Genomic DNA, 15,150 nt, shown 5'->3' with positions numbered 1-15,150 from the left:
AATACACATTTCTATTATTATTTCCTCACCCAGACCTCACTTTTATTTCTAAAAAATTGTTACAAGTGGTATGAAATCCCAATTAAAATACAAAAAAAATTTATCACATAACGATGTCCGAACATCTACTCATGCATTAAACATGTGAGTTGTTTTCCAAGTTTTGACAGATGGTCAGAAGAAAAATGTAAATCAGTAAACAAACTAATAAAGATTTTTGTTTATCTTGGTAGCTATATAGTATATAGCCACATGAGGGCACTCTATTACCAATCCATTTTTTTGTTCAGAATCGGTATATTCAAACCAAACACTTGCTAAGTCATATAGTAAAGTAAAACAAAGCAATAGAGCTCAGCAAAATTTCATGTCCAAAGTTGCCTATAATGTTGCAAAAGCAGAATATATATTTTGGCAACATAAAGCAAAGGAACAACTGATGTCATCATATAGCAGGAAATATATGTACAATAGAGATTGCAAATTTGACCTTCCAAAGTCGTAATCTTTTTTTTTGGGGGGGGGGGGTGGGGGAAACATATGCAAATATGTTATTGACATCTTCCAAGTCTCAAAAATTTTGATTTCCGCAGACTTGATTGATTCAATGATATATAGTGATTCAATAGTATATTGCCATTTGTATGTACAATTTGCTAATTTTTTCATAAAAGCAGAAAATACAAAAAACATATGGTGAAGATTTGGCAATTTTTTAAAGAGTTGACATCTATGATGCATGTTCTCATAGTAGACAAAATGATTTTGTTATAACACATGTATTCCATAGACTCAAGGTCGCATATACGTGGGCTCAGTTTGCAACGGGTTAATGAACTGATATGCAAAAAATTGATTCAACCTATATAGAAAATGTTGCAAATGTTGTTTTGTCGTGTCTGGGACCTTCTGTAAAATGTTCTGAGCATTTGTACTGTGCCTGAAAAGGGGTCAAAGGTTTTCTATAAGAATGATGGCATACAAGTTACCATTTCCATGTATGGATTTGATATCTATAATCTCACCTCCATGGGGTCCTAATGGCAGTCTTGTATGTTGTAATGATATTACACTGGAATGGATCGGGGGTCAAAATTGTGTCATAAAAAAAACATTGAAATTGCACAAACTTAAATTTGTAAAATTTTTAAAAGCACAAAATATACAGATAGCAAAATACATCATTAAAAAATATCACATGACGCTAACAATTAAAGATGTAAATTCACGGTTTTCATGCTGAATACATGATTATTGTATAACATCAACTTGGATTTTTTTTTAAATAAAATATTCAATTTCAGCCTTTCGTCTCAAATTATTGCATTCACAATGATAAATTTTCAAAATTCTAATGATTACCATTCAGGAAAAAACAAACATATTTGTTAGTGAAGCAATACATGTGGTAAATATATATATATTTTTTTCAAATTTTAAGTAAAGCAAATCAAAACTTCTCTGTATCCATTGCAATTTGTTTGAAAGACAAGATTGTACTGCTAATGAAAAGCCACATGGCCAAATATATTCAGTCTCTGAATAATAAATCATATATTATTATCTTTTATAGAAGATTAGTGACATAAACAGCTAAAAAGACAAAAAAAAAGAAAAAAATAAACAAAGACAAAAGTTACGATTCAGTATTTAAAATAAATACTCTTTCTTTGCAGTCATCTGCTGAGATCAAAGGCAGATCCAAGATTTTATAAAAGGGGCTGGGGAGCTCAAAATCTATTCATTTTTTTTTTTTAAGCAAAAGTGCAGAATTTTTCTTCTCTATTTAAAGGTGAGCAGCTTAAATTCTGAAAAATGGGCAATTCTCCCACAACTAGAGAGCAACAATATACAACTTGTTGCCAAAAAAGGATGGGCATATTCCCTCTGTGCTCCCACTTCTCGATCTGCCCAATGTTTCATAATAGAAATATTAGTCTTTGTCATATAATGTAAAAAATTGTGAACTATTCCATTCAAATGGCCTGCCTGTCATTCCAACATACCATTAAAAATTCAGAGTGAGATAAACAAAATTGAGCAATAAAACATACATCATTGTACAGTAAAACCAAACTGTATGCATACTACTAGAAAAAAAAGTGATCCTTAACACTCGTTATCATAAAATAAGTGAGATGTATTTCATTTACCCATTATTTACGTACAAACTTAGAACTGTATACTCCTTCAATATCCTCTGTTACATTACATGTACATAGATTGTATCTACCTCTGATGGCGTGAAACACAATGTCGACAATTTTCTAATGGTAAAAAAATAATTTTAGTTCTAATAACTGTCTGATTAGAAAAAGAGTATAAAAATTATCAAAATTGCTGTGAAAGGACTACATAAAACACTCAAATCAAAATGAGAATCAGGTTTATAGAACCATCACATCTCATATCTGTACATATTGAATTTAGTATCAAAATATGAATTACACTTCTGCTAAAAATCATTATTGTCAGAGTCTGTACAGAGAGTAGGTACAATGAGTGTTCATTTAATTGCAGACTTGGATGTCAGATGCAAAAGATATTCCATTTCCATCATTCCTCAGTTTTTAATCCTTATTTTTTATTTGATTTTTGTTTTCATTTCCCCCTCAAGCACATATGTGTGTTGATATATTGTACAGTTCAGCTTGAATTTAGTATTATGCAATTATGAGTGCTACCATGTTCTCAAGATGTCTCGATATGTTAAAAATACCCATAATGCACCATCAACTTATACAGGGTATATGAAAAATACCCATAATGCAACATAATCTGACAACAAAACCATGATCCTTAATTTAAATTGAACTTGACATAAACCAAAGTCTTCATCAAAAGATAATGGAACAATTCAAGCCAAGCTACAGTATGCTATTATTAAAGAATGAATTTTATTGATTCTTTTTTTTCAGGTCCTATGCAGATAAGTTGAAATTTCCCTTTTAATCCTTTGGTAGGCAAACTATTTTCTAAAAAAAATCTCACAAACGTAACTATGGAACAGCTGTGCTCTGGTATGCAAAGAATTTCCTTTTAAGCTTTTGGAAGACCTTCTATTTCATTAAAAAAAAACCATCTCATGAAGCAAATTATTTAACACCGATGGTCTGACTCGCGTAGAATGTTTGCTCAGGTTGTAGTGTAACCGGTGTGGAGACATAGCCAGCTTCTACACATATCATTTTGGTATACTCATCATCGCCAAAGTCACTCATCTGTTTGGCCTTCTCTGCCCATGGATTCCATACCACTGAATGATAAAAGAATAAACCTGGAATCATGAAACGCTCTATTCACATCAATACTGCAAAAATAAATTTCATTCTTAAATTTATGTATTTTCAAAACAGGGAAGCCCAAACCAAGGTTGGTTTTCAGTGTGGCCCTATGAGAAATACACTTATCAAAGCATTATTAAAACAATCATCAAAGCATAAATATTGATTAACATTTAGAAATAAGTATCTGCCATCTTACACTTAATGATCATATATTGTTTAGCTTGTAAGGGGAAATGGTAATTATTCTGGCCTCTTATTATAAGCTTGAAGTTAATAAAAATATCTTTCTGCATGTATGATGTAGAATGTATTTCACAATAAATTCAGTTCAGACTTGTGTTCTAAAAGATGTGTTTTCAACTGAATAAATAGAATGATTGTATGTTGCGTATCTTTCTCACATTCACATTAAAATAATTGAAATAGTACAGCGCATTTCTAAATGGAAAGCTGCAAGTCTTTTAATGAGATCTTTATTTCTCTCTCTTGTCTTATAACAATATATTCAAAAGTTATAAATGGGGAAGCTCTGAGATTTTTACTTCAAACATGGCATGTAGATATAAAAAAAAAACTTACATATGTGGTGCTATTTTCCACTTTTACTGTCAATATCAAAGATATATTTTCAATCTTTAAAAAAATTATCACACCAATTAAAATCTTGTATACAATGGTTTATTAAACCCAAGTCGAGTTCAAATATGAATGAACACCCCAAATACTTCACCCCCCTACACACATACAAACACGAAGGCCAAAGAAATCATTATGACATAATACAATGCTACATTACCCGTATCTGGAAAGTTGTTTTTCTCCAAGACGATGGTAGCTCCATCTATGGTGTTCCTGATTTCATGTTTATTAGGTGTTTGCTTGTATACTCTTGAAATTAAAAGAAAAAAGGGTCAGATAAGAATCTTTTTCTTATGACATAATATAAATGACGAGTGTTATCACAATTTGAACAACATTGTGCACAAAGCCATCATAGACAGAATGCATTTAAAGAAAACTGTCTGAGAGATGTTTCACTAAGCTGTTATTCACAAAATTCTGCCACACTTTACAATTTGACTATGAAGTGCCAAAAGCCTGAATATTTTCAAAACATTAAAGCAAGGCAATACCATAGAGGAAGTAGTACATGGTGCAATCGTATGATTTATATTCCTCTTCTCCAATAAGCACTTAAAAATATGTCAGAAGTATAAATATTGATATCAAAAACTTGTATCTCAAATTGAGGAAAATCTATTTTTAAAAGGTGCAAAACCACTTGGCTCTCCAAACTCCATATTTGTTTAAAACAGCCTTTATGAAACAGCTCCTGTATCACATAACTGTACACAAGTCTGATTGATTGTATCTCTCTTACATAAATCCCTCTGATGTCTCAATTGTTTGTCAAACTTACAAACAAAAGCGAGATAAAAAGGGAGAACAAAGCCAGGGAGATATCACACACTGGAAAATGTTAGTCAAAACAGAAATGTTGATGGAAAGAGATTGCAGTAACCTCATATGAAAAATACACATTCTTTTCACTTGGAAATCGAGAGAAGAGGCTGTCTTAATATCAGTACTGATAAAGCATTTGAACTTTGCATTTCCCTCTCAAAAAGCACCACAAGAATAAGATTTATCAATTTTCGATATCAAAAAAATATATTTACAATTTGATAATAGAGTCATATTTGTAAAAAAAAAAGGGCTGGAATTCAACTTAAAAAAAGAAAATTAATACCCTCATGGATTTTGTGTGCGTGGGCGGGGGGAGGGGGTGTATGTGTGAACAGGTGTTGCTCAAGAAATACTACGCTATCTATCGCAATTGTAGAAAACAATCCTTTTAACATGGAATTTTGCAGGCCAATATTTCTAAATATTCAATTCACCATCTTATGAAAGTTTACTGATCTGATAATTGATTTCAGGAAAATCCTTGGTTTTTATTCAACAGCCCCAAAAACACTGGTTACTAACTGCTATTATGGTAACAGTCAGTAAAACTTGTCAGGGCTGACATTCTTCATGAAATCATCCCCAGATCCACTCATTTCTTCAAACATCTGAATAATACAGATTCGACAAAAATGTACATCATGAACATCATATAAACATAACGACTGTGCTTTGACTAATGTGCTATTGCACCTTTTACCCTTTACAAGTAGTCCAGGGGCCGTTTGCAGAAAGAGTTGCAATCAAACGCATCTCTAAAAACCATGCGCAACTTCATTTTCAACCATTCAACAGCACGCATTTTGGACTTGCGATCGATTTTTGACTTGTGATTAAACGCAACTCTTTCTGCAACGCACCCCTGATAGCAGCTTGTCATAAGGCTGAAGTGGAATATCCATGCAATATGTTCAACAATTAATATATATCCTTAAATGTTAGAAGATTATGTGGAATTGAGGTACATGTAATATATACTAGACATGGGTAAAATTAAAAAGCAATTTAATATTATATAGGATTTATATAGTGCACGTATCCACCTTGTTAGGTACTCAAGGAGCTCCTGTATTACCCCGGCTTAGCTAGCCTACCAATTCCCATCCATGCTCACAGCTTTTTTAGGAATTACTTCCTGCCGGTACCCATCTACCTCCCCTGGGTCGAGTGCAGCACAATGTGGGTACAAATTTCTTGCTGAAAGAAAACATGTCGTAGCTGGGAATCAAGCCCACATCCCTCAGACCCACTAGACCATGACGCCCCCACATTCACCACATTCAATATCTGTATGCCAATGAGCATTTATACCAATGAAGGGTAGTATCGTGACACTCACCTGTCGTAATTACCATCAACTGTGACCAGCTCTCTGTCTTCGGTGAATGTGGCGCCCCCTCGTATCTATTCACAAAAAAATAACAATTTAAATGCATACCATGGTAGATATTATACACACAACAGCTGGGTATACCTATTCCTAATTCCATGAGACACACTATTTATCACTCTGGATAGCAAACACAATTCCTACACCCACAATTGTCAAAAAAAAATATTGTGTGTGAGGGAGTGTGTTTTGCAAGGGAGGGAAAGATATATTCCTTCATAGCATGCTAAGAATGGTCATACGTAAGGAAAAGAGTTTTCAGTTACATGGTGAACAACAAGTATGTTCCTCACAATGTGGTGCTTTGTGCTTTTTACAGGTCTATAAGTATCTAAGTTATGGAAACAGTTTTCAGTTTGACAGTGAAAAAACCAACACATTCGTTTCAAAATGGTGTCTATTTCCACTTAATAAAATAAATGTAGAATGGTAAAGGAAAAATAAATAATGAATTGAATTGAGGTATATTAGACTTACCTTGTCTACATACTCTAATCCATTAAGACCTGTTATTGATACATTGGCTATATCATCGACCCGGAAGTATGTGTGAAGAAGACAAGTAAAATCAAATTTTTCCAAACCTGTATGGGAGAAAAGAAGATGTTCAACATTATTTAGAAAAGGGATGCACTTTACGTTGACAAGAAATTCCATCTATAACTGACAAGAAATCCTGTTATGCAATCCTCTCAATAAATTCTATTTACGTGCAAATTGACATATTGGCAATTTAACCAGTAACAAAATACTTATTTCCCTAATCAAACTATATTATACTGATCCAATGAATATAAAACTACTTTATATTCCTTCTCTTTAAAAATGGGGAAATATACCTGTACTGAATGCATATAACAAATGAGACAGGAGTGTAATTCTGAACCAGCTTGAAAAGCAATTATTTCATATGCACTACCTTGTACAAATATAATGGCAGCATAATCAAATACTGTCATTATGAAAAATTCATTTGCTATACTGTAGCCAGTAGGTATATTTTTCAGGTTTGCCTTGGTTAACTTTTCTGAAATAACAAAATGAATTTTTAAAGAAAATGACATGATAGCAGCAGTGGGATTTTTAGTGGTAGTTTCTCAGCAGTTAAATATGAACCCACACCATCTCATTTATATGGTGGCAGCAGTGGGATATGAACCCACACCATCTCATTTATATGGTGGCAGCAGTGGGATATGAACCCACACCATCTCATTTATATGGTGGCAGCAGTGGGATATGAACCCACACCATCTCATTTATATGGTGGCAGCAGTGGGATATGAACCCACACCATCTCATTTATATGGTGGCAGCAGTGGGATATGAACCCACACCATCTCATTTATATGGTGGCAGCAGTGGGATATAAACCTACACCATCTCATTTATATGGTGGCAGCAGTGGGATATGAACCCACACCATCTCATTTATATGGTGGCAGCAGTGGGATATGAACCCACATCATCTCATTTATATGGTGGCAGCAGTGGGATATGAACCCACACCATCTCATTTATATGGTGGCAGCAGTGGGATATGAACCTTCACCATCTCATTTATATGGTGGCAGCAGTGGGATATGAACCCACACCATCTCATTTATATGGTGGCAGCAGTGGGATATGAACCTAAACCATCTAACTTACACTGTACATTCCTAGTCCTGATACTGAATTATGAAATTGACATAAATGTCATATAGATCCAGAAGAAATGTACATTGCCAGCAATAAGAGGCCATCATTGTCCATTGTTTTCTATAAAGCAAAGCAAAGCAAACAGACACTCCATTTAAGCCCTCTGGTCCAATAATTATGACCAACAATTTTATAACGGGAAGACAAAAAATCAAGAAAAAACAAAATAAAAAACTAAATAAAACAATTATTCCACCCTTTTTCTTCAATGATAAAGGGACATAAAAACACTTCAAATCTTCCAATCTGATCATTTGTTTGTCAGGAGAGTATTGAGTACTGAATTATAGCATATTAGAAGGGGATAGAGAAAACCTTCACAGATCGTGGTAATATAATCTGAGAGAGGCCTGAATGAGGTAGACTACACTACAGACCTGGTGATGATGAACCTAATTGACATCTTAAAGCTGCAGTACCCAATATTAGTTTTCTAGAACTATTCTTACCCATTCATGAAATGCCAATAAGCATATAATAGTCTCTTATGTTCAGTTTAAAGCTCTAATTTGCCTACAAATTCTAAGAATCAGAAATCTATGTTGCTTTCAAAATCATATTCAATATTACGTACCAAAAATAGATTTCAAAATTTTGATACAACTTTTATGTTAACTGAATTTATGAACACTACAGAGAAAAGGAAGAATAAAATAGGATTTTCTTTCACCAAATAATAAATAATTAATACTTATAATTAATTGGTAAAATTATAACATTAATTCTAGAAAAAAGTCCATCAAGTAAACAAATTTTCATATCCATTTATCTATATTCTTATTTAATTATGCTATGGAAATTTTTTACTGTAATGAAAAACCTAGGAGTCCTATGAGAAAAATCATTCAAAGTTGAAGGAAACTATTTGCTTAGTTGCTGAAGAACTATCAATCATTCTTGCAAAGATTGAATGTCAAGCATTTACCCCCTGGTGGCTAACGCATAACCACATTACACATGATGTTGTAAAGTGCTTATGACCCATGCTATCAATGTCCATGCTTGTAATATAGCAAGATGGGTAAAAAAATATCTGAAAAATTCCCCTCAGTTTACCTCCTTTCACCTCCTCCCTCATGCCAAATCTAGTCTGCAGGCACAGACCCCAATTGACACAAGACTAGCACATATAAAAGCTGCTGAGCAAGAGGGACCTCCTGTACACAAGTCATACCACTTTAACAGACTACACCCAATCTGTGGCGATTACCATCACCCTCCTCATTATGAAGTTGTTTGTATTCTTTAAATGCTTTAAGAGCTCACATCTTTAAAAGGCAAAGGAAAGCATTTACAGCAAACAATTATTTCAAGAAAAAAGTCTATAAAAATCAAGGTTAAATGCCACCATATAATGATAGATCTAGATCTGGTACATTGAAATAAACTTCACTTTGTGAAATCATGAAAACTTAGCTGAAAATTCTGATGATCACTAACACAAAAGGCATATGTGGGAAAGTGTATCAATATTGTTTGGAAAAATACCTCACATTTTTTGGAATCCCATGCTTATTTTGCTCATTTGACAGCAACTACACTTTATTTCCAGAGCCATTCTGCACAGATTTTTTTGTTTACATATAATTGGATTCTAAGGGAACTCATATTGAGATTGCTACTACTACTGGTATTTATCTTTAATCTGAAATCTTCATGATTTATTTTCATTCAAAATGTGTATAAAAATAGCACCTCTGTTGGAACAAAATAAACAAGATTAACCTTTTATGATAAATGAAGAGTGTTTAATTTGTTTCTTTGAGCAACAGCTTGGAATAATTGTAATTTCTCACACACAAAAAGTGGAAATATGATGAACACAATGCAGTACATAAAACCAAATGTTTCAAAAAATTAATGCAAGATTTTAAAATTACCCTACCATCTGATCAAATCATATAATTTTCATCCTGGCACTCTCCACACCTACCACAATCCTGTTATTTTTCTTCAGATTGTTGATTTTTGTGCCCTTTTATTCAACTTGATATCAATTTCAGGTAATGATGCAGGTAGTGTGGTCTAATGAATAGAGCATTGGACTCGTCATGATTATAAGGTTGTGAGTTTGAATCCCTGCTCTGCCATTTTCTCCACTTTAATAAAAAGACCAGAGAGTAATTTCTGTTATCTATAAGGTCAGCCACTATTTAGAGAGTTGACAGACTTACCTGTATTTGTCACACTGAAGTCAAAGAGAGCATTCTTTTTCTTTAGGGAAACTGTGTACTTAACCTTGAACCTAAGTAAGAAATGTTGGAAAAGAATATCATTGTATAAACTTTTAAGTTTTTTTCTAAATATCTAAGGCCAAAAATAATATTTCAGAAAGGAAAGATGCAAACAGAAAGGGGGAAAAAGAGCTCCAGTTTCTGTTTCTCTTATTTTCAACAAAGAAATACATAATTACCAAGAAAAATACATGCAATAGAAAAAAGAGCAGAATTATAATCATTGAATAGATAAATTGGTGAATTGCAACCTGACCAATGATAAGTTACATATTGTCAGGAAAGAAATTTAATTATACATTTGAAGAGTTCAAACATGTGTTTAAAATATTTACTGTTTTGAATATTTTAAAAGCAAGCATTGGAAACGCTTGATCCCCCCCTTTGTACCAGGTTGATGTCATATTTTATTCTATGTAAGAATTTTCATACAGGTGTCATACATAGCAAAGAGTGCTCTAGCATTGATGAATGTAAGTGTATAGAATGCACAGGAAGTCTTTTATTAATAAGAATGTGTTGCTTTATGCACTCATCTGCTATTGAAATTCCTTGGATTACTTTATAGAAATTGTACAGTTATTCCTAGTAACGGTAGTGTATATTAGGAGGTCAATTTTAGTAATTCAGGGAGAACCACCTAAGCCAGAATAGACTACAGATGTTCGTATAGGCAGTCTAAGTTATAACTGAGGGACTACGTCGGTGACGAGATAACGACCCCAGCTGCCGCCGGTTCTCCACCGACATGACTGGTCAAACTTCATGTCATCATTGGGGGCTCGATCTCGTCCACTAATTCGTTGAAGCCACATCTCTCTTATCTGGGGGCTATACTCATCGAGGTGTAACACAGTCTGCGGAGGCCGAGGCCGAGTGGAGAAGAGACATCGCAACCTGCGGAGGCCAGGAACTGGACCGACCACCAGGGCCAAGTGGGGCGTGTCAGACCAGATATGGTGATGGGGGCTCACATCAACGATATTACCGTTTAAGTTAAGTTATATTTTGTTATCCATAATCCATATCCATGTATATTTTCATGTAACTCATTGTAAAAGAAATCAAAGGAAACCACAGAATGATTTAAGAGCTTTAATTAAATCTTTCATAACTGTAAACCTCAGTTTTTACGTATTCCTTATTTGGTGTCAAGCAGCAGTAGTTAAATAATTAAAAAAAAAGTCACTTTCCACGTGACACATGTTCATTGCTGGAAATCCAGAGATTCCCTGAGCAGTGAAACTTGTTGTCCATGGGCTCCTAAGATAACAATAATTTTTTGAATAAATAAACTATATATACATAAAAGAACAGACAGAGGAATGACATATGAATTAGAACTATGGTTTTTTTAACTGTTGTTTCTTATAATTAATTGCCAAAGCTTTTGATTTTGTATTTCTTTATGTCATTGGTACATAGGTGATCATCAGCAATGAGCTAGTTTGCAAGCACAAACCTGAATTTGACACTTAATAACAACTCATCCCATGTCCAGAGTGAAGACTGGAGTCCAAAATCTTTGTCTTTGTCAAATATGAGAATATCGTGGTCAAGTGGTTATGACTCTTGTCTTTAAATCAGAGGGACGTGGGTTCAAATCCCACCCAAGGGGTGTTTTCCTCCCATAAGAAATTTAACCTACGTTGTGCTGTACTCAATCCAGGTGAAGTGCACAGACAACCGATACAGGATTTATTCCTTGACACTTTGCACTGATATGGCAGCTCAGCTACAGCCGGGGTAATAATTTGATACCAAGCATCAAGCGCTGTAGAGTATTCATGTATGCACATAGCAACTGCACCATATAAATTGATATATTATTTATTATCATTATCAATATCATTATAAATAAGTAGCAGTCCCAGAATATGAGTGAACATAGTCACACTACTTCAGACTATGCATTAAACACTAGGTGAAAAACAAAGGTCTGTACCTGCAGACTAGCATCGGGTAGGCAATGAAGCAACCAGTACGACTCGGGCCTATTAAAAACATGTGTATTTTACATCTTACAAAAGTAATGCTATTTTGTTTTTATTCTTACTAATGATTCCATATACTCCTTGTTTCTAGATTATCCTCCAGCTCGAATTTACAAAGCATGTATTCCTTATTTGGTGTCAAGCAGCAGTAGTTAAATAATAAAAAAAAAAAGTCACTTCCCACGTGACAATTTGGAGGTCCCACCGAGATACTGCTGCTTGAAATATTTAAAATTATTCTGGAAAAGAATTAATTACTGCTATGGTTCCCTTTCCATGTTTAGGAAATAATTAATGAAGTAGTCTATTGACATTGATACAATGTTTAGTGGTTTTTCCCCAAGGTTACGTCCTTGGTAATGCCTGGTGTTTAGGCAATTTATGATTGTTGGTGCAAGTTTACGTGCTTGAATAGATTCCGGTGTTGAATTTGACTAGGCTTTGAATCCTCTTGTGTGAAGTGGATTAGTGTGGTTCCGCATGGTTTAATTGTATGCTCATTGGGAGATACATTCTAGTGTGCTTGTTGAAAGGCACTAGGGGTTTGGCATTTGTTGCCAGGTGTTAAAGCTTTTGCTTTGTTTATGCGGTTGGTTAAAGCCTGTTAGGATATTTGAATTTGTTGGAATCTATAGTTAATAGTCGCTATGGCTAGCATTGAACAAATGAAAGAATTTTCCACGTTAGGTAGGGAAATGGGCCTTAGTGGGGGCGAGTTGAGTAGGTTTGTGTCTGAGCGTTGCCAGGCGATAGAACGAGAGAAAGAAATTGAAGCTCGAGAAAAGGAGCGTGAGCATGAACTGAAGTTAGCGCATATGCGTAAGGAAGAGGTGAATGATGTACCTCAGTTAGGTGGGATAAAGCTTGAAGTAGGTCGTTTTGACGATGCCCACGATAAGTTCGATGCTTACATAACCAAATTTGAGATGTTAATGAAAAGCCAAAAAGTTTCTGAAAACTTGTGGGTAATATATCTAATATCTAATCTGACAGGGAAAGCTTTAGATGTAGTGAATAGGATGAATGTAGATGATCGCCAGAAATATACCGCGGTAAAAGATGAGCTGATGCAATACTATCATCTCACTGAGGAAGGGTATAGGCGAAATTTCAGATTAAGTAGGCCGTTAAACTCTGAACGTCCCAAACAGTTTGCTACTAGGATGAAGGCTCATTTTGATAAGTGGGTAGAGGCGGCTAAGATAGATAGTAGTAGAGGGGCTCTTGAGGATCTGATATTGCGAGAGCAATTTTTGACTGATTGTCCAAAGGAGGTTGCTAGGTTCATTAAGGAACGAAAATGCATGAATTTTGAAGAGGCGGTTAATTGTGCGGAAGTTTATGTTAGTGCGCATGGGCCTCACGTGTTCTCTAGTGGGCAGAAATCCGAACGGTTCCGATCAGATCCGAAGTCGGGTAGTAAGAATCCTATGTCAAAAGCATTTGGAAGGACTAATCAGAAATCAAATGAAATTCAGTCTAGAATAAGGAAGAATGAAGGTAATAAGCCTTTTCAAGCGAGAGGTTGTTACATGTGTGGGAATCCTAATCACATAAGGAGGGCGTGTCCCATGTTGTCCCGGCCTGCGGCGGCTCAGGGTATGATGTTTGTAGGGGTAGGAGGCCCTAAGTCAGATATGGGTTAGGGGAGTCCTCAGGTAAATGAAATAGAGTCTGAAGTTGTAGACATGACGGCTTGTTGTGTGTCTGTCGGGTCTGTGGTCGATGATTTCAGTAGTGAAGGACGAAGTCGTTGAAAAGGTTGGAATGGCTTATGATGATATCGATTCAATGGACGATGGTTTGCCTGTCGTATCTGGGAGATTGATGCCTGGGAATGTTGCCGTATCAGTGTTGCGTGACACAGGTTGCACCACCTGTGTAGTAAAGGAGGCTTTGGTTATGAAAGATCAGTTTATAGGTAAATGTCGAGCAGTCAGGTTAATAGATACTACAATCAGGCGTTTTCCATTGGCTAGGATAGTTGTAGATTCGCCGTATTTCGAAGGAGAGATTGTGGCTGTGTGTCTGCCCAATTGCTTGTATGATCTAGTCATTGGTAATGTAAAAGGGGCTCGTAAAGCGAGTGACCCCAATTTACATTGGGTCCCAAAGAATGATGTTGAGGTCATTGATGTGGTAAGACAAAAGGAAGAAATAGATAAGGAGTGTTCAAGTGACTTGAAGTCTGAAGCTGAGAGCGTGATTTCGGAGGAAGTCGATGTTGAATTACAGGCGGTTCAGACTCGTTCACAAAAATTGAGAGACTCTAAGCCAACTAAAGGCTTGACTGTAGCTGATCCCGTAGTTAACATAGAATCCAATGAGTTTTTGAAAGAACAGAAAGATGATGTATCGTTAGGCCCTCTATGGCAGAAAGTTGATAAGGTTAACAATTCACGGTACTTGTATTTGTGTGAGCGTGAGTTTCTGTTTCAACAGAAAAAGGATGGAAATAATCAAGGTGTAGGTCCTACATTCCTTGTAGTTCCCAAGACTCGTAGAGAAGAGATAATGCGAGTTGCGCATGAATCATTACTTAGTGGACATTTAGGAATCAATAATACTTTGGCTAAGATTAAGGCGCAGTTTTATTGGCCTGGGATGTGTGAAGATGTCGCGAATTTCTGTAGGTCATGCGATATATGTCAGAAAACTGTCGATAAAGGTCGTGTGCCGAAGGCTAGTCTTGGTCAAATCCCACTTATTGGTGTTCCTTTTCAGCGTATCGCTATCGATCTTATGGGTCCATTCATGCCTTCAGCTCGTAAACACACACACATATTAACCATTGTTGATTATGCTACGAGATATGTGGAGGCGATACCTCTTAAGTCGATATCGACTGTCGATGTGGCAGAGGCCCTTGTTTCAGTTTATAGCAGAGTTGGTATTCCCACGGAAGTTATGTCGGACTTGGGTACTCAGTTTGTATCGGATTTGATGCATGAAGTATGTAGGTTGTTGTCGGTCAGACAACTGACAAGTTCTCGGTACCATCCCATGTGTAACGGGTTAGTCGAGCGTTACAATGCGGTTGTGAAATCGGCTTTGAAACGGTTATGCTCCGAAGAACC

General features: G+C 35.5%; 1 protein-coding gene across 1 annotated transcript in view; it reads right to left on the bottom strand.

Moving 5' to 3' along the window:
* Positions 1 to 522: 522 nt before the first annotated feature.
* LOC121415064 (putative glucose-6-phosphate 1-epimerase) overlaps positions 523 to 15,150 on the bottom strand; it is a 30,006-nt gene continuing 15,378 nt past the window's right edge. Inside the window, exons 6-10 of the mRNA XM_041608146.1 lie at positions 10,020 to 10,090; positions 6,622 to 6,728; positions 6,094 to 6,158; positions 4,084 to 4,175; positions 523 to 3,256 (exon numbers count right to left, since the gene is read on the bottom strand). Of these exons, the coding sequence (XP_041464080.1) occupies positions 3,096 to 3,256; positions 4,084 to 4,175; positions 6,094 to 6,158; positions 6,622 to 6,728; positions 10,020 to 10,090 (496 nt within the window). The 3' untranslated portion in view covers positions 523 to 3,095. The remainder of the gene's footprint in view (positions 3,257 to 4,083; positions 4,176 to 6,093; positions 6,159 to 6,621; positions 6,729 to 10,019; positions 10,091 to 15,150) is intronic.

The sequence above is a fragment of the Lytechinus variegatus genome, chromosome 5 (genome assembly GCF_018143015.1).
Source record: "Lytechinus variegatus isolate NC3 chromosome 5, Lvar_3.0, whole genome shotgun sequence".
NCBI lineage: Eukaryota > Metazoa > Echinodermata > Echinoidea > Temnopleuroida > Toxopneustidae > Lytechinus > Lytechinus variegatus.
Note: the sequence above shows the minus strand (reverse complement) of the source record. Positions and strands in the feature narration are given on the sequence as shown.